The 19451-nt window shown below is 33.4% G+C and overlaps 1 protein-coding gene across 1 annotated transcript in view; it reads left to right on the top strand.

Moving 5' to 3' along the window:
- The window catches only part of LOC105209860 (F-box/LRR-repeat protein 20), a 95425-nt gene that overhangs the window by 24993 nt on the left and 50981 nt on the right, over window positions 1–19451 (top strand). The window contains exons 2-3 of the mRNA XM_029038797.2: window positions 5859–7296; window positions 18018–18134. Coding sequence (XP_028894630.1) covers window positions 6184–7296; window positions 18018–18134 — 1230 coding nt within the window. The 5' untranslated portion in view covers window positions 5859–6183. The remainder of the gene's footprint in view (window positions 1–5858; window positions 7297–18017; window positions 18135–19451) is intronic.

Genomic DNA, 19451 nt, shown 5'->3' with positions numbered 1-19451 from the left:
AGATGTAAAAAACTAACTGAGTTAATTTAACTCATAATTGTCCAGTCTCATTGTATTAAATGATTGAAATAGTGTTTTCGCAGTAAACTTATTTTCTCAATCAAAGTTAGACGATTTGCTAATTTACTACATTTACTAATTGTCTCAATTAATGATAGACAATTTGTTAATTTAGACCATTTACTTATTTTCTTAAATATTTCCTCAATTAAATGTATACGATTTGCATTTACTTATTTTCTCAATTAAAGGTAGATGATTTGTTAATTTAGTTCATTTACTAATTGTCTCAATTAAGGATAGTCAATTTGTTAATTTTGACCATTTACTAATGGCCTCAATTGAAGCCAATTTGTTAATGTAGACCATTTTTTATTTTTTCACTTAAAGGGAGACGATATGCTAATGTAGTCCATTTACTAATTGTCTCAATTAAGGGTAGACCATTTACTAGTTTTCTCGGCTAATTTCTACATGAATAAGAAGCTCTTTTACGATTATTTGACATCATATTTTTGTCAAAGATGCTATGATGATAATAATAATTTTGTTCTGCATTTATCGTGACCTGGATTTATATTATGATTTCTTACTTCTAATATCGCACTTTTTTTGAAGTTATATTCATCACATTCACTACTGTTAATGGATCGAATTTTGAAATTCATAATTTTTATATTCTTTGTATTTATAATTATATTATATAAGGAAAACATTTGCAGTACTTCAAATAATTTCTCAGATGATCGATCACTTATTGCGAGTATTGTGTATTGTTTTTGCTTGTTTGGTTCTTTGCCAAAACTCATATTGCTCGTTTTATCGAAAATCACACAAAATCACCAAACAAAGTCGTCGATCAACAGTCACACCCCTTTTTCATTGCATTGATCTGTGCACTCGAACACTCAGCACACAGCATAAGTGTATGTATGTATGTATGTATGTATGTATGTGTAAGCACACTGTCACATGCCATCAACCGCACATACATGCGTATAAACAAATCTGTATATATTGTTTAAATATAAATAACAACTATATGTATGTGTAGAGGTCAATGTACATCACTCACCAAATCTTCGCTCTTCACTTCACCATCAGCATCATCATCATTGTTCTCTTCTTCTTCTCTCATGCGATATTATCAAAAATCATATGAATTTGTCAATAAAAATGCAAATTTATCGCGAATAATGATACACTTTTTGTTATAGTTGTTTTTGTACACATTTGTTGTTAAATGAAAATGTGCATACGTACGTATGTATAAACAAGCATTTGCATAGTATATCTAAATTGTATTTGTACTTTTCTCTTTCTCTCTCTCTCTTCCCATTTTGTTCCATTTGTGCTCACCCATACTGCGATGTGTGCGAACTGTGCTGTTTTTCAGTGACTTACGACGCAACAGCAGCGACGGCGACTGCGCGGTCGACGCCAACCTTTAACTGTTTTGTTACGTATACGTCGTGTGTGTTGTCAGTTGAGCGTCATCGCAGCAACAGCTGATGGAGCGCGCTGAGTAACCAACGGCAAAGCCAAAGTGCGTTGTGAACGTTAATGTTAATTAACACACAATTAAAAGCTGAATCAAAATTGAAACAAAAACAAGAGTTGAAACATAGGTTAAATCGCCATAAACCGTTAGTTGCCAGCGGCATTAAAACAAGTTCAGAAACGCGATTAAAATAATAATAAAAATAATTGAATGATATTTGTTGGTGTTTTAATGGAAATATCAGCAGTGATAACTAAAAAAAAATTAATTAAAATGAAAAATATTATACAAATTAATGGCAAATAAACTAAAAATTAAGAATAAATTATAAAAAAATTAAAATTTAATTAATTTAAATTTTAAATAATTAATAAACTAAAATAATAGAGATACTAAATGATATTAATAAATGACAATAAAATGAAATATATATGTAATAAAAAAATACTAAATTAAAAAATAATAATATTTAAATTATTATAATATAATGTAATTATGAAAATTCAATAAAAAAGAACTTTGAATAAATTATTACTATTTTAAAATGTTATAATTATATCATTGTTAATGATATAAAATTGATAAAAAAATAAGTTCTTCTTTAATTAAAAATTACAATAAAATTAATTAACAATGTTTAAAAAAATCACTATCATAATAAATATAAAATATCATGAAGCCATGAATCGATTTATAAATTAAAAAATGATAATTAACTTGATTAAAATTTAATTCTTAAATTAAACAAACTAATTTCATTACGTTAAAAACTACTTAATTTAGACGTAATTTAAAAGAAATAACAATAATTAAATTATATTGAAGAGTATTAATTGGAATTCAATCAGATAATTATTTTTAAAACAAAATATTTTAACTTGATAATGTACTTTTTTATTAGTTAATTTGTAAACGAAATAAATGAGTTTATTGTCTTAATTATAAACCTAATTATATATTTTACAATAATCTGAAATTTTACTTAATTAAGTTATAATTTATAAATATTGATTTAATTAAAAAAAAAATTTTAAGCTGTTAGATATAAGAATAACACAAACGATAATTAATTAAGGCCAAATTATATTTTATTTTAGGTCTACAACTTTTTTTCTTAAATTTAAGTTTTTTTTTATAAAAACGGTTACAAATGTCGGTGAGCCTCAGCCGCACTTTTCTTGGAATTAAAAAAGAAAAGCAAAATTTCCTGCAAATGTCGAGAATTCGGCTCAAAAAGTGACATTTTCAGTTGCGAATAAGTTTGGGATGCAAACAGATCTCTACAAATATTTTGTTGGGTTAATGTTGACACACAAATATAATAATTCATATTAATTACAATTATTTAAATTAATCTAACTAATTAAAATAGATTAGAATAAAGTTATAATAAAATTGAGTCAATTAATTTAGAAAGATGAAATAATCAACTAAAAATTAATTGATTTAAATGATTTCTAATTATAAAGTTGAGTAAAATCAACTACCAAGTAACATATTAGGTAGTTGATTTTACTCAACTTTATAATTATAAATGATTTAAATCAATTAATTTTTAGTTAATTATATTCATTACGATTAATTAAGCTAATTTAATTAACTAAAATTGATTTTTCTAGAAAAAAGTAAAAATTTTTCGAACTTCATTTAAATTTTACTCAATAAAGTTTATGTATAGAATATTGCATAAATTAATTTAAAAAGATTAACCAAGAATTAATTGCTTTAAATTAATTTAAATTAATAGAGCTATTTTAAATTAACTAATGAAAAATATGAAAGTTAACTGAACTTCAATTAAATTTTAGTAAATCAATTAATATTGTAATTTATATATAAATTAATCGAAAAGGTGAAATAAAAATAAAGGTTTCATTAAATTGAATATTTACTTTTAACAGCAAAATCATTTATAATACATTCATCGAATTACATTAATTAATGAGAATGTATTAAATAAATTGATTAGTTACATACATGACAACATTAAATCAAATATATTTATAACAAGTAAGGAAGGGCTAAGTTCGGGTGTAACCGAACTTATACTCTCGCAATTTATTTATTTAACTTTATTTATATTATATAATACACAATTTGACCCACATATTCATCATATATATTCTATAAAGTCCATTGAAAGTTGGACACCATAATATTAGGTTAGAAGCACCGAGGTCCTCGTGTTCGATATATGTGGCCGTAAAAACCTATGGTCCGATTTCGGCGATTTTTAGAATGGGGCTGCCACACTATAAACATAGTATTTAAGCAAAGTTCTGCACCGATATCTTTACTAGTGCTTACTTTATATATTGTAATGTAAACGATTCAGATTGTCTTCAAAGTTCTGGTATATAGGAAGTAGGCGTGGTTGTGAAGCGATTTGGCCTATTTCCACAACATATCATTGGGATGTAAGCAAACTGTTACAAACCAAGTTTCATTGAAATCGGTCGAGTAGTTCTTGAGATATGGTTTTTGACCCATAAGTGGGCGACGCCACACCCATTTTCCATTTTGTAAAAAAATCTGAGTACAGCTTCTATCTGCCATTTCTTATGTGAAATTTAGTGTTTCTGGCGTTTTTCGTTAGTGAGTTAACCCACTTTTAGTATTTTTAACATAACCTTTGTATGAGAGGTGGGCGTGGTTATTATCCGATTTCTTTCATTTTTGGAATGTATTAAGAAGTGGCTAAAAAAACGACTGCAGAAAGTTTGGTTTATATAGCTCTATTGGTTTCCGAGATATGTACAAACCTATTTGGGGGCGGGGCCATGCCCACTTTCTCAAAAAAAGTATATCCACATATGCCCCTTCATAGTGCGATCCTTCATACCAAATTTTATTTCCATAGCTTTATTTATGGCTTAGTTATGGCACTTTATGTGTTTTCGGGTTTCGCCATTTTGTGGGCGTGGCAGTGGTCCGATTTTGCACAACCTTCCTATGGTGCCAAGAAATAAGTGTGCCAAGTTTCATCAAGATATCTTAATTTTTACTTAAGTTACAGCTTGCACAGACGGACGGACGGACGGACAGACAGACATTCGGATTTGAACTCCACTCTTCACCCTGATCACTTTGGTATATATAACCCTATATCTAACTCGTTTAGTTTTGGGTGTTACAAACAACCGTTATGTGAACAAAACCATAATACTCTCTTAGCAACTTTGTTGCGAGAGTATAAAAAATAAGCTATTTTAATGTCGTTTAACTTCTTTAATGATGCTATAATTAGGTGAATTACAAGTAATTAAAAGGAGAAAGCTAAAATTGAAACGTAATATTATTGAATTAATAACACGTATGTGTATTTCATTTCAATTAAATAACTGTATGTCAACACAATTAATTAAATTAATTTGAGTGAGCTAAATTTAACAAAATCAAATTATGTAAGAGTTTAAGTAAAATTTAGATTTAAAATTCAAAGAGAAAATTATAAAAAATAAATAAAATAAAACCAAATGAAGTGTAATACAATATAATAATAAAAAAAATTAATAAATTAAAAGTATATAAATGTAAATAAAATCGGTTTAAGTTAAAAAACAAAATATTTTAAAGAATAAATAAATAAAACAAACAAAATAAATATAAAAATTAAAATACAACTAAATAAAATAAAATAGGATTTAAAATTTTTTTAAATAAATAATATAAAAATAATAAAACAAATTTCAATAATTAAATGATAAAATAATATAAAATTAATAGGAAAAGATGAAAACAAAATATAATAAAATGTCGAAAATTAAATAAAAATGCTGTAATTATTAATTATTATTCTAATAATAATGATAAATTGAAAGGCAGTCGGAATGAGTTTATTGCATTTTATTTCTTATGAGCTTGTGTTGTCTCATTTATAATTCTTTATTTGTCATCGTCTAAATATCCCATTCGTCGGGTTTTTGTTGTAACCGCTAACTGCAACTTATAGTATTTTTGCGCGAGCGACGACGGTCAACTCATAGGCGTGTGCGGCCAGACAGGAACACACACATACATACATACATCTGTACAAATTTATATAACGCTGTGGTCTAAAAGCAAAGTGTAGATCAACAAACCGATGGAGCGAACGTCGAACTTGTTTATTATTATTATTTGAATTTTTTTAATTCTTTCTTTAACTTTTGCAAGTATATTTGTCTTGAATGCAAATTTAAACCTGATCTCGTGCAAACATACGAATGCGACATTCTAGCAACAGATAACTGTGTCAAAAGTGCCGGATGTGTCGCGCATACTGCAAGCGCGCCAGACAGCAGTAGCAATAAGCAAATAAATAATAAATATTACAAAAATTTTAATTGCAAAAATAAATTAATTATTATGTCTTCAGTAGCAATAACGCAGCGTAAAAAGGAGAAATAAAAATACAGACTGTAAAAAAAATCAGTAAGCTTGTAGCCTAATTAAACTGTTAAGAGTGCTGAGCGTTGGCTTACACAAAGTGTTAATTCAAAAACGTACAACCGTTTACAGTTATTAAGTGATTTTTGTCGTCGCCTTTGTTTACGCGTTCAACTTTGAGCGAAGCAAGCTGAGCGAATATTAATTAAAAAATAAATAAACAAACAACAATAACAATTAAATTATACTCACCCTCACACACACACTCCTTAAACGCCTCATCCAAGTGCGGCGGCAAACGTTCTCGGCCTTAAATGTTCATCAAAAATAATACGCTTTTGAATAGCAGCAGCGGTGTTGGCGTTGGCAACGGCAGCGGTAGCAGTAACGGTAGCGGCAGTGATCGACTTGGTGTTGACAGCATCGTAGGTGTTGGCGGTGGGGTTGGTGAGAGTGTTGGCGCCAGCAGCGTGGCAGGCAGCATCAGCATAGCGAGTAGCAGCAGCGTCGGCGGTAGCAGCAACAGTATCGGCATTGGTGGCGGAGGCGGCGGCGGCGGAGGCAGCGCAGAGTTGCTCTACCCAAGCAGTAGCAGCAGCAGCAGTTCAAGCGGCAGTGGTCAGGCGAGCAGCGCTTGCAGTCACAGCGGCAGCAGCAGCAGTGTTAGCACAGGCAGTGCGGCACCTTTGAATCCGACGCGTCGCTGCGGCACACAGACTGACAACAATAATAGCGGCAGCGGCAAACGCGGCCTCAATTTGAGCTTATTACACAATCACAGTTCGAGTAACAGCAGCAACAGCAGCAGCAGCAGCGGTAACAATAATAACAACAATAACAGTAGCTCTAACGGTAGCCACAATCACAACGGCACCGGCGGCGGCCTTGGTTTGTTAGTTGGTCACAGTGTTGGTGGCATAGTCGGCAGTGGTCGACGCTTAATCGGCGGTCTTGGTGGCAGCATTTGGCGCTCAGCCACTTCGACTACATCCTCATCATCAGCAGCAGCAGCAGCAGCGGCGCCAGCGTCGATTTCGGACGCAACTCAAACAATCGGTAACATCTCGGCGTCGGGTTCTGCGTCCGCGTCGGCATCCTCGAATTCGACATCGGCCTCATCGCCGACCGCCTCATACGCCAATTCCACGGCCAGCAGCAGTGCTGTGGCATTGACCATCGCTGACGGCAATTACTTTCGCAGCGGCAGCGCACCGGCAGCAGTGGCAGCGGCAGCAACAGCAGCAGCGATTGTTTATAGCGGTGCCGCCAATAGCAGATACTTTCTGCGCGGCCATAAGAAAACCTTTCTCTTTCACACGGTTAACAACAAAACAGCCACAACGGGTAATAACGTGAGCGCAGTTGCTGGCGAGAGCAGCGCCATCATCAAAATGGACGAGGAGGATTCCATGGATGAGGAAGTGCCCGTAAATATATTTACATTATTCTTATATGAACTGTTGATAACCTTCACATAGGCAGCTTGATATTTACCATAAACATATATTGGTTATACATACATATTTACTTTGCATTATCGTATTCCATATATATTATATTATGAATATTATATGTGGTTCTCTTGCCCTTGTTTACAGTGTCTATGGGTTGTGTGTTCTGCATATATTTTATGGTTTGTCTCTTATCATTTATGTTTTTGTTGTTTGTTGAAGTCACTTTATTTTTCTATACTCGCTTCAAGCTTCGAGTTTTCAATATACCTCCAATGTGTTTATACTACCATGTAATGGTGTTCCATTTCGAGGTTCCCTACTTGTTAAAGAAAAAAAGAACACAGAAAATTCAAATTTAATAACTTACTGGTAAGTGGCGAATGACACGAAGGATGTTTTGTTCCATGACTTGAAACTAAGCGGGACAATCCCGCCTAGACTTTAAACTTTACATTTGGAGAAAGTTCAATGGTGTAATCTTGGTGACCAATCGACCTGCCCACAACATGAAATTATCTGTTCACTGAAGTGTTCTCTCAATAAATCTCTTGATTGATGCGATGTGTGGGAAGTGGCGCCGTCTTGTTGAAACCAAATGTAGCCGAGATCACGAGATTCAATTTCAGGCACTGAATAGTCGATTATTATGACGCGATAACGATCACCATTGACGGTTACGTTCTCACCGGCATAATTTTTGAAGAAATATGTACCGATGATTCCACCGGCCCAGAAACCACGCCAAACCGTTGTTTTGTCTTGATGAAATGGCAGCTCTTGAACCTCTTCAGTTTGCTCTTCATCCCAAATGCGGCAACTTTGCTTGTTTACGTACTCATTGATCTCGAAATAATCCTCATCGCTGAACAAAATTTGGCTTGAAAACGTCGGATCTTCTTGGAACTTTTCAAAAGCCCATAGCGCGACATAATGTCTCTTGGGAAGGTCGGGCGGCTTCAGTTCTTGCACAAGCGGCATTTCGTACGCTTTCGTTCCATAAGTCAGTACGAATTGCTGCAAATGGCGCAGGATCTTCAGCTACGGCTGCTATATTTTCTTCATAGCATGCTAGACGTGGCTAATTAGGTCGAATATTATCCAATAATGAATGCTGAGTCACAAGATAGGTGATGTTGTTGCGAATAGTACGCTCAGATATGAAGCCCATCACGTTTCCTAGGTATTTATCAAAACTGCCTTCCAACATCTGCCGATATCGTTGCGCCATTAATATGTTTCATCCTTCCTGCTAATGGTTCCAATAAGGATTTTGATCTGAATTCCTTTCTCAATAGCACTCTATTGATCATATATATTATTTGATAAATCTCATTTATCTCTGTCTCGATCATTTCAGGAAGTTTGTATGCGTTAAAACATGCTTCATTATAAGTTTTGAAAATCTGTCAAATTCAGCTTAAGCGAGTGAAATGAAATATTTATTAACTATGAAGGTAGATAAGATCAGATCAACTAATTCAAAAGTGAAAAACTCGCAAATAACCTTTGAATGCGCCATTATATATACTCATCTTTTCTGTTCGCTATATTGAGACCTTCCTCTCTTCTCTAAAATATATTTCACTTATGATGTTGTCTATCACTAAGTTTTCATATATTATATTAAATACAAGACAGTATGTGGAGACATCATTAAAGTGTATATTAATTTGATTTATATCAGTTGTTTGTTCTATTCGCCTCTCTCCAGTATCTTCTGACAATGCTTAAATTAATACTGGCAACATAAAAATACTCCGGATATCTAATTTGAAATAACTTTATGTTCAGTATAACTTCCGAAGCTTCTTGCAGGACAGTATCAGAGAGAGAGAGAGAGAGTAGTATCTGCTGTATTGTTTCTATCGTGATGAGTTCATCGTTACATGCTACATGCCCATCTCGTGATATTAAGTAATATATAAACCTGTTAAGTAAGTGGTGGGTCTGAATTCTAATTTAGCTCATATCTCATCCAAGACGGTTAATGATTTTGATGACTTCATCACATCACATCTTCACATACGAGTATCTAAAGAAATCTTGTTTGTATTTGGCTTCGATACCATTAAAATTTGGAATTCACTTCTGTAAGATATATCCTTAATGTTATTTGAATTTAACCCAGATAGTACTGATTACTACATATTCTGCCAGATTCTAATAATTGTTAGAGTCATTTAATACTAAATGTAAAAGTCATTGATTAACAACATTGACTGAATGTATTGAAAGTTAGATGTTTTGGTAATTTGGGAAGAATAATTGTTCAATTGGAATATGTTTTTCGAGGTGTCTATAGGATTGCTTATTAGTTTGGATGGTTCGTCAAATTTAGTTAAGTCTTTTCAATTTAATTTTTACAGGCCTGTTATGTTGTAGTTGTGCTGAAGACATTCCCCAAATAGTTCTAAGAAATGTTTCCGACTTAACTAATCGGTCCGGTTACATAAACCTAACTCGCCTCATTCTCTCAACTCCAGCTAGATGATCGAGTTGAACGTTTTGTTTTTGTCACTCGTTTACTCAAAAAAATAGTTGCTAAGCGATCATTGCGCTAAACGAAAGCAATTAGAGCTCTTAGTGACGGTTTAATGACTCAATTGCAATTAGTCGGCATATTTTCATAGTCTCTTTTAGCATCCATAAATTATCAGTAAACAAATAATTATCTTTCTAATCCATAAATTATGTCATACTATATTCACTAAAGTGTCAACAAGTCAAGTAATTAATGCACATTTTCTATACTCGTACTCCCTTACACACCACGCTTTTGCACTTAAATCCAGTAAATTACTTCCTTAAAGAGGTCGTAATATAATTTCCAATAAAATGAATCGCCTTACATATGATTAAGCTGTACACCTTAACTGCCCCCCAGGCGACCCCGCAAGCCTTTCACACGACGAGCGTTGATGCGAGGGGCCTGTGAAAAAACCTGTTGTTGCCTTACATTGCGCTGTGGTGCGCCAGCAAAATAGCGGTGAATGTGCTATAAATCAATAAGAGCTCGTAAAATTGTGGTTATTTTGCATAAATAACAGATAAATACAAACACACAGAGACACATAAATATTGTATATAAACTACTACGTATAGTATATGTGCAGGCGCTTAGTACGTGTACGGCTGCAACAACAATGTGTGTGTGGAAAAAAGCAGCAGGCAAATAACACAAAGCACGCGACTAGAAAAGTTAATGACTTTAATTGTAAATCAATATGTGGGTGAACAAATAGCGAATTACTAGAAAGAAAGAATGTTTCACTTGCGTAGAAAAAGCGTTAAAATTTCCGCCAATGGGTAGTGGGAAAACCAAAATTATGACAAATAAAAATATTGTTTGCCTCAGCCAAACACAGTCTTAACCCTTGAAAGTGCATGACAGCATTTCACCCATACGCCAAGACACACAAAAGCTACATATAAGCGCGATGAGTATGAGACGCCACTCCGGTGGCATATAATAGTCATAGTAGTGGCAACAGCGACGGCCAGGCGCAGGAAGAAACCACATTGTGGCCTGTAGACACAACAAAGTCAAATATTATACTCCGAACTACTTTCTTTGTGTGGGTATGTGTGTGTTGGGGTTAACAAGTGGCATGAGTATGAGCGTGTGACTTTTTTCACAAACTCTGTGGGCGTTGTAGCGGCAGCAGTAAATCTATGGGCAATGTTTGTTAGTCATTGTGGCACCATGGCAATTTCCTGCAGACAAACAGACACCAGTGGCGCTTAATTGGTTTGCCATTTGTATTTGTGTTGGTTCGCTTTGATTTCGAAGTCGTTGCATGCAGTTAACTGCAAATATTACCTAATAGTTCTTTTTGTTTATTTTTGCTTTTTTTGAAGAGAATAAATATTGTTTTATTGACACCGAAAATTTACTAAGTTTAGCTAACTGTTTAGTTTTGATAATTTAATATATATGAATACATATTAAGATATAAGTTAGGTTTTTAAGTTATAAAAACCATATTTTTTATTGGAGCATATCTCCTTTTTTGAGGTGTAAAATACAACTGAATCTTAATTCTAATTTTTCTTAAAGTTAGGCTTAAACTCTAAAGCAAAGCTGCCACTATTTCTTGTGCGAAACGGTTAACATTTCGTTCCACAGTATTACAAGAGATAGGTAGCATTTGTTGCGGGTGCAATATAGCTTACAGGTGATTGCCACTTATATCAAGTTCAAGAGATAATTATATTTAGTGTGGACTAGTTTATATAGTGCTAATTTATACTACATCTAGGACTTCTAGTTTTTGTACTCGATAATATTTTTCTTCAATTTAAGTTCACAAACTTATGGTAAGTTTTGAATCCATAGCTCAATTAGAAATTATCAAGACCTAAATCCAGTCAGTGGCTGATTGATTTTTGTATTATAAGGTATACTAAGTCAGTCGACTACCAAATTTTTTTAAGTGATATTAGTCTTAAAACCAAGTTCGTCATATGTTTCTTGGCGATCTAGATGATGGGTTTGTTACAAGGATTATAAAATACCAATCCATATTAACCACTTTCTAACGCCCTTTCCTAATATTGCTCAAAACTATTCAAAGAGTCACAACTCTCTATCTTTTAATGACTGATACTTGATATTAATTGATAATATCGATGCACCGCTACTTTGCCGTGAAATTCACTTACCCATAAAATACTTCACCGATTTGTGCCAACCACGCTCTCTTCTCACAGAACACTACTATTCATCTGTGGTGTGATTATTTCTTCTTTAAATACCATACCCTTACAATTGGTAACACAAAGTGAAGCCAGGTCTCCACCTGCTCTTTCCAACGGAGTGTATATTCACCTCTTCCTAGGTTCCCACCAGCGGGTACTGCATCGAACACTTTCAAAGCTGGAGTGTTTTCGTCCATTCGGACAACACGACCTAGCTCATACAGCTCATCGTTGCAAATGTTCAAAGGACCATACATATTTCTACAAAACCTTTCTCTCGAAAACTCCTAGTGCAGTCTCATCGAATGTTGACATCGTCCACGCTTCTGCACCATAAAGCAGAACGGGGATGATAAGGGACTTGTAGAGCTTGGGTTTTGTTCGTCGAGAGAGGACTTTACTTTTCAATTTCCTACCCAATCCAAAGTGGCATCTGTTGGCAAGAGTGATTCTATGTTGGATTTCAAGGCTGACATTAAGGCTGTTAATGCTGGTTTCAAGAAAAACGAAATTATTAACAACTTCAAAGTTATGATTATCAACAGTGACGTGGGAGCTAAGATATGAATGCGCTGACTGTTTGTTTGATGACAGGAGATATTTCGTCTTGTCCTCGAAAAGATTAGTCGAAATCAATTCTAAATAAATTTTAACAACTTGAAACAGGCAGACTTTTCTTTGACGAGAAGGTGGATACTATAATCATTTTCGAATTGGTAAACGCTGTCTTTCATAGATTGTTTGCAAAGAAAAAATATATTTAGGTTAATTTTTGGGTTAATAGTCGTCCCAGAGAAATTTGTGGGCATTTCCCCTAAAAGTTGCACTTGGTTTCCTCCAAACAGGCTAAAGTTTAAAAAATATTATTTTTCTCAGTTGAATTTTACTCACATTTTCGATGGATAGAGGGGTAAAGAAAAGGCAACAAGCTAATTTTATAAGTTATTCGAAAACAATGTTTCATCAAATTTAATTTTATTTAATAATTTGTTGTTGCTTTCATTACACATTTCTTTGTTTTTTTTTGTATGAGTGTAGTACTCAAACTTAGCGGGAAGAGAAATGGCGAATCGAACAGGAATAGCCTGTCAGTCGCATTTATAATGTGTGCTTGTTACTTTGGCATCTGCGATAGTGCTTATCAAACAAGGTCTTCCAATTAATCATAAAGAAATATGGCTGTTTTTGCAACTTTTACATATTTTTTGATGAGATTAAAAAAAAGAGAAAATAGGAAAACGCTTTTAATGCTAAGCGCTTAGAAGGTATTTGAACAACTCTCAGACTGACGTGAGCACAAAGAAAACACGAATAACAAGAAAGCGCACGTAAGAACTTTGAAAACCCGACTGCACACCCCAAAAAAGGAAAAAACTCAACAGACAAGGCAAACATACACACCTTGTTTTTCTCTCCCTGGGCGCTGTTGCCACCTTGCACTTCAACACATCACATGTTCGCTGCGCGCTTTGTTTTGCACTGCCACACAGTCAAAGTGAAGTGAAGTGAAATTGCAAATATTTGCGAAATGAAATCGTTGCAAACAAAGAAAAACGCACACGGAATATGATTTCTTTTTCGTTTCATGTCGCTCTGTGTGTGTGTATAAATGTTTGCATGCAGATTTGCTGTTAAACTTCCTTGACCGCAATAATCGCTTTGCAAATGGGGAGAAAAAATAAATAAAAAATTATTAATAAAGTTCTATATCAGCGCTGCGTAGTAAGCGCAAAATTTTCGTCATTCTCACCATGTTATCACGTGCATATACCAAAGATAGCAATCGAAAGCAATTTGCAAGTGTAGTGCTTTCATTTCTGTTTTTTTTTACTTCTTCTTCTTTCTTTTCTTTATCAATAGTCAGTTTTGCATTTGCAGCGCTCTAAAATATATTTATTTTTCTACTTTTGCAATCACGTATTCTTCTAACAGTCTATCTTAAGTGCAATGAACTGTTGATTCCAGCAGATGAGTCGTCGGTTTAGAGTGTTAGCAAATATTTGAATTTTACTTAAATATAAATAATAAATATTTTGATGATTCCACTGCAATCATCAGAAACAATCTCTTTCTCTTCGACATTTCTTTAAAAGCCACCGCAATTCGTATAAAAATGTTTAGATTGTGGCGAATCGAACAATCTATTGGTAAATCTATAGACAGACATTTTAGAAAAAAATTATAAAACTATGATATGGTATCCATAGTCAATAGAACTGAATTTTTTTTTTTTTTTTGATTAAACATTCAAACATAATTTACAGGAATGCGAGTCTGTTTAATCTTCTCCTTCCATTTTAAAATATTGATCTATCTAACTACTTTAAATTCTATAACAATTACACTGCACACAAAACGATTTTGGTTCTGATCTGGGTGTCTTACTATGTATTCCTTATGTTTTTGGGGTCGCTGAATCCGAGTCCGAGGTCCGAGGTTTTTGCCATAACCCCAAAAAACCAATATGGCGGACACCTTTTGTAAAAATTCATCGGTTTCGGTTGAAACTCACTATTGAAGTGTTTTCGTGGTCACGGAATACGAATCCGGTATCGGCTTTTCAAAATCCAAAATGGTGGACGCGATTTTTGAATATTTCCTCGGATTCGCTTGAAACTCGTTACTCGGAGTCGCTGATTACGAATCTGGTGTGGCGGATTCAATATGACGGATTTTTTAAATATGTCGTATATCTCGATGAGTTAATGACCAGTTAGAACCCCTATGACTAAGGTGAGTTTGACATTATGACCTCTGGCGATTTACCTTATGCCAGAAGGTTCTTGCAACAGAGCAAGTGCTAGTGACTGTTCAACAGTTTAAGCCTAGTATCGCCTCTCTGCGCTTTATTCTTGTCTGTAAACTCTGACTTAGGGTAGAAAATATTGCCATTTTCCTAAGCGTTACATTTTATATATGTTAATCTTCTGCCTTGAGCTCGTCTACAATTTTATCCACTTCATTAGCGCTGAATACACACACACTTTCACACTCACTCACTCTTGTTGACCCAAGTGCTAGAAGGCTTTCCAACGGTTGCAAGCAGTTCCAGCTGATGCTAACAGCATTTTATTATTGCCTAATTTACTTTGCTAAGTATCAGCATGTTTTATTGTTATTATTATATTTTATTTTTATCTTGTTATTGCTTTTGGAAATTTGTTTTTGCATTTTTTTTCGATTGTGTTTTATCAGGCTGTGTATCTATATTTGTGGCTGATAAGCTCAGCGGTAAATGAATGTTTATTTACCTTTCACTTTGAACGTAATTGGCAATATTATTGTTGTTGTTGTCGCTCTTATTATTTTTATTTTTCGTTGACATACAAACAGCTGTTGTGGTGATACATTTACTTGCTAGAGTCGAGGAAGAAAGTGAGAATTTTTTGTTTTTTTCTTTGTTTTGTTGTTTTTTTGTTTACCTATTTTTATTATTTTTTCTTTATTTGTATTTCCTTATATCCTTTAAATTTTTGTTTTGCTTTTTCGCTTTGCAAACTTAATTACCAATATACAATACTTTATAGCTTATCGTGTGTTGGCTAATATTACGGCATACATACATACATTTCTCTGTAATTTCAGCCCTGTTTCTTACCTTTTGTAAATGTGTGTGTGAGTTTGTAAGTAATTTGGTGTGTAGTGCCTTGTGGCTAGCTCGAGCAAATCCCCAATGCAATGACAAATTAGAATTAATCGATACTCACACACTTCCTCGCCTATCGCTAACCAGTAATTTTATTTTCTCGTTTTTTGTTTTTGTTATTATTATAGGTGTCTCTGTTGTTGGCGCAATGGCAAAACTCGCTTCAAGGTCATTGCTGAAGAAGTGTTTGTTGTTAGGCAGGTCATTTGGTTTTCTCCACCTTGTTACCTAACACATATACAAGGATATACATATATTTACATATATATATGTATATATATTAAGTATATACAAATAAATATATACAATAGCATATAACAAACATTTTTGTTTGTTCTCCCCAAATGACCTTCAGTGCTTCACTTCAGTATTCTTTTTGTTGATGTTTTGTTTTTGTTTTCCTTCTCGTTCTACTTTATCCAACGTTGTGTGTCTTTTCCCTGCCCTAGGGCATTATTTTATTTATTAATTCTAGCCAACAACTCGTTTGTTTTTGTTAGTCTTGTTCTTACGTACGCTCTAACATCTATTCTATTCTAAGTCCAATAGTACTCTCTTTTATATTTATTTTTCCATTGTTTCGTTTTCACTTGTTCTTATCTAATAGATTCTCATTAATGTAATATTCAACATGTGATTTTATGATTTGCTTCGTAGTGTTATGAGAGTAAATAATACTAACAAACTCGGGTATTGTGAAAGAACTTTCAAATGTATCCCGTTCCCGTTGTGTTTTATATGCTCGAGATGTCTTCAGTTCGAAGAGTTTTTATCTGTTTTTTAGTGTCTTTCGTCCGAGAATCTTGTCTAGAATAATTATGCAATATAATTTCAGTGCTTCCAGGTTATTGAATGAGGAATCTGAACAGCAAATATTCGTAACAAATTTAGAGATTTTGTAATAAATGGTTTCAACACCATCTAACATTTTCATAGCTCTGTATTCTTGTACTTCTGTAACCTTTAGAACAGTGCATAATAAACTTCAAGAGATAACATCTTATTGGTTCAGTTTAATTTTTACACTGTCCAATTTTAAAAATATCAGAATATCTTATAATGACAGATGGTAATTAGGTCGTAAAATAATTTTCAATTTCATTCTGTTCATCGGACAGGTTTGAGTTCAATCCAGACAGATTTGATACTAAATCGACACTTACCCCACTTATTGGATGGAGTTTTGTAGCGAGTATTTTATGAAATAAGTTTAGTACTATGCATGATTGTCAACCGATTTATAATAAAAACAAATAAAATTCACTAAATTAATCATATACGTGCTAGGGAAATTTTTGAATCGATGTTACACATTTTGGTATCGAATTATTATATAATGCTGAATAGTAATATATATTCCCACTTGTCCTTCCTTTATACGGTTAGGTACGTTATAATGCCTACTAAACATTTATTTAAATACATTACACATTTATTTGTGACGACCTAAGGTCAAACGGAAAGTCGAAAATTATTATATTTGGTATATGAGGGTTATGGTAAGATCTGCACCATTAAAAAATATTTTCGACATTACATTTGCTTGAGGATTGCTGAATAATCCATCTCATTAAATTTAATATCCTTTTCGGACAGGAGTTAATTGATCAAAACTCTTATTTTAGCACATTAATTTTTAATCGAATACAAATCGTGCTGAAAGAGGAATGCCACACTTGTTGCCCTCGCTGTAAACATGGTTATGGCTATTGATATAATATCAATCAGCTGATGATAATTACCAAATTCTTATACACAGCAAAAACAAAAATGTATAACAGCTAATCGTTAATCGAGCAGTTGGCTGTGCGAAAGGCAAAAACTGGTTTCTTAATTATAATCTTACTGTACTAAATTTATTTGGCTGTGCGAAAAGCCTATAAATGAATGTAGTTTATATATCTGAAACCACTCAGCCGAGGAAATCCTTCACAATATGTTTAACGCTTTACGCCTTCGTCATGGATTTCAACCGAAAATTCCTTAATTCTCATATAAATACATCATTATTTATATTTTTAAAATTTATAAATATTCTTTTCTCACATAACTGTCGAGAATCGTACCCAGAAAGCTTTGCCAAAAAATAATTTCCTCAAAATTCCTTCACAAATTAATATTTCTGTAAAATTATTAGTCTATTAAAATAATTTTGGCTGTCTGTGATATGATTCATTCCCAACAGACTCGTGTACTTCATCACTTGCAATTAGGTTTATCTGAATAGCAGTACTTTCCGCATCAAAGAAATTATACAAATTCACATGCAAATTTTACACATTTTAATGATCTGTAATATGTTCATAGCAATTTTGCACCGTATTTATGCGATTTTTTGTTTTCATTGCAGCAGACATTCCTCGGCTCTTCGGATGCGGATGATGAACCTATAAAACAACTGCCAAAGGAAATTCTTTTACGTATTTTCTCCTATTTGGACGTGGTGTCTTTATGCAGATGTGCACAAGTAAGTGGCCAAGAATATTTGTTAATATATGTAATTATTTTTTGGCTCCTGAAGTGGAAGGAAAATGAAATTTAATTATTTTAATTAATATTAAAATTGGAATGTTTCCTCAAATTACGTCAGTTTCTAGTGCGTCAGATTTTATATATTAACTGCTAACAAATGAAACGTGTGAAATTTGCAAAAAAAAAATTAATTAAAACTCTAGAGAAAAACATTTAAAAATAAATATTGATTATGGCGCCATCTATTCGGTCCAAAGGTCGGTCTATATGGCTTAGATATCTAATCAAAAATAGTAAAAGTTTCGATAAAATTAAATATTTAAACATTTAAACATAGTCACAACATCAAGACTACAATTGGAATGAATTACATTAAAATATCAGAGGAATTGACCATATTTTCAGTAAAAAATTACCCATATGCACTGAGTTCTTCATGTTCGATATCAGGGGCCTTGAAAAGTCATGGTTCGATTTTGACAATTTTCGCAGAACTGATGTCACTGCTCAAATACAATATTTGTGTAAAGTTTTATTCCGCTATCTTCATTTGTTCCTAATGTATATATTATAAAATAAAATTGAGTTATATGGAAAGTAGTCGTAGTTATAAACCGATTTCGTCCATATTTCGTCCGATTTCCACCCGTGTTATGAGGGTGTCAAGAAAATGTTATATACCGAATTTCTTTGAAATCGGTCGAGTAGTTCTTGAGATATGGTTTTTGACCCATAAGTGGGCGACGCAACACCCATTTTCCATTTTGTAAAAAAATCTCAGTGCAGCTTACTTTTGCGATTTCTTATTTAAAATTGGTGTTTCTGACATTCCTCATTGGGGGGGTGGGGGGTTGGGTTGCGTGGTTATTATCCGATTTCTTTCATTTTTGGACTGTATGTATAAGGAAACGGCTAAAAGAAACGACTGCAATAAGTTTAGTTTATATAGCTTTATTGGTTTGCAAGATATATACAAAAAACCTATTTGGGGGCGGGGTCACGCCCACTTTTCCAAAAAAACTACATGCAAATGTGCCTCTCCCTAATGCGATCCTATGTTCCAAATTTTATTTTCATAACTTAATTTATTTCTTAGTTATAACACGGTTTAGGTTTTTGGTTTTCGACATTTTGTGGGCGTGGCAGTGGACCGATTTTGCCCATCTTCGAAAGCAACCTCCTCAGGGTGCCAAGAAATATGTGTTCCAAGTTTCATTAAGATATCTTAATTTTTACTCAAGTTATCGCTTGCACGGATAGACGGACGGACAGACATCCGGATTTCAAATCTACTCGTCATCCTGATCATTTA

This window comes from Zeugodacus cucurbitae, chromosome 6 (assembly GCF_028554725.1).
Source record: "Zeugodacus cucurbitae isolate PBARC_wt_2022May chromosome 6, idZeuCucr1.2, whole genome shotgun sequence".
Taxonomy (NCBI): domain Eukaryota; kingdom Metazoa; phylum Arthropoda; class Insecta; order Diptera; family Tephritidae; genus Zeugodacus; species Zeugodacus cucurbitae.
Note: the sequence above shows the minus strand (reverse complement) of the source record. Positions and strands in the feature narration are given on the sequence as shown.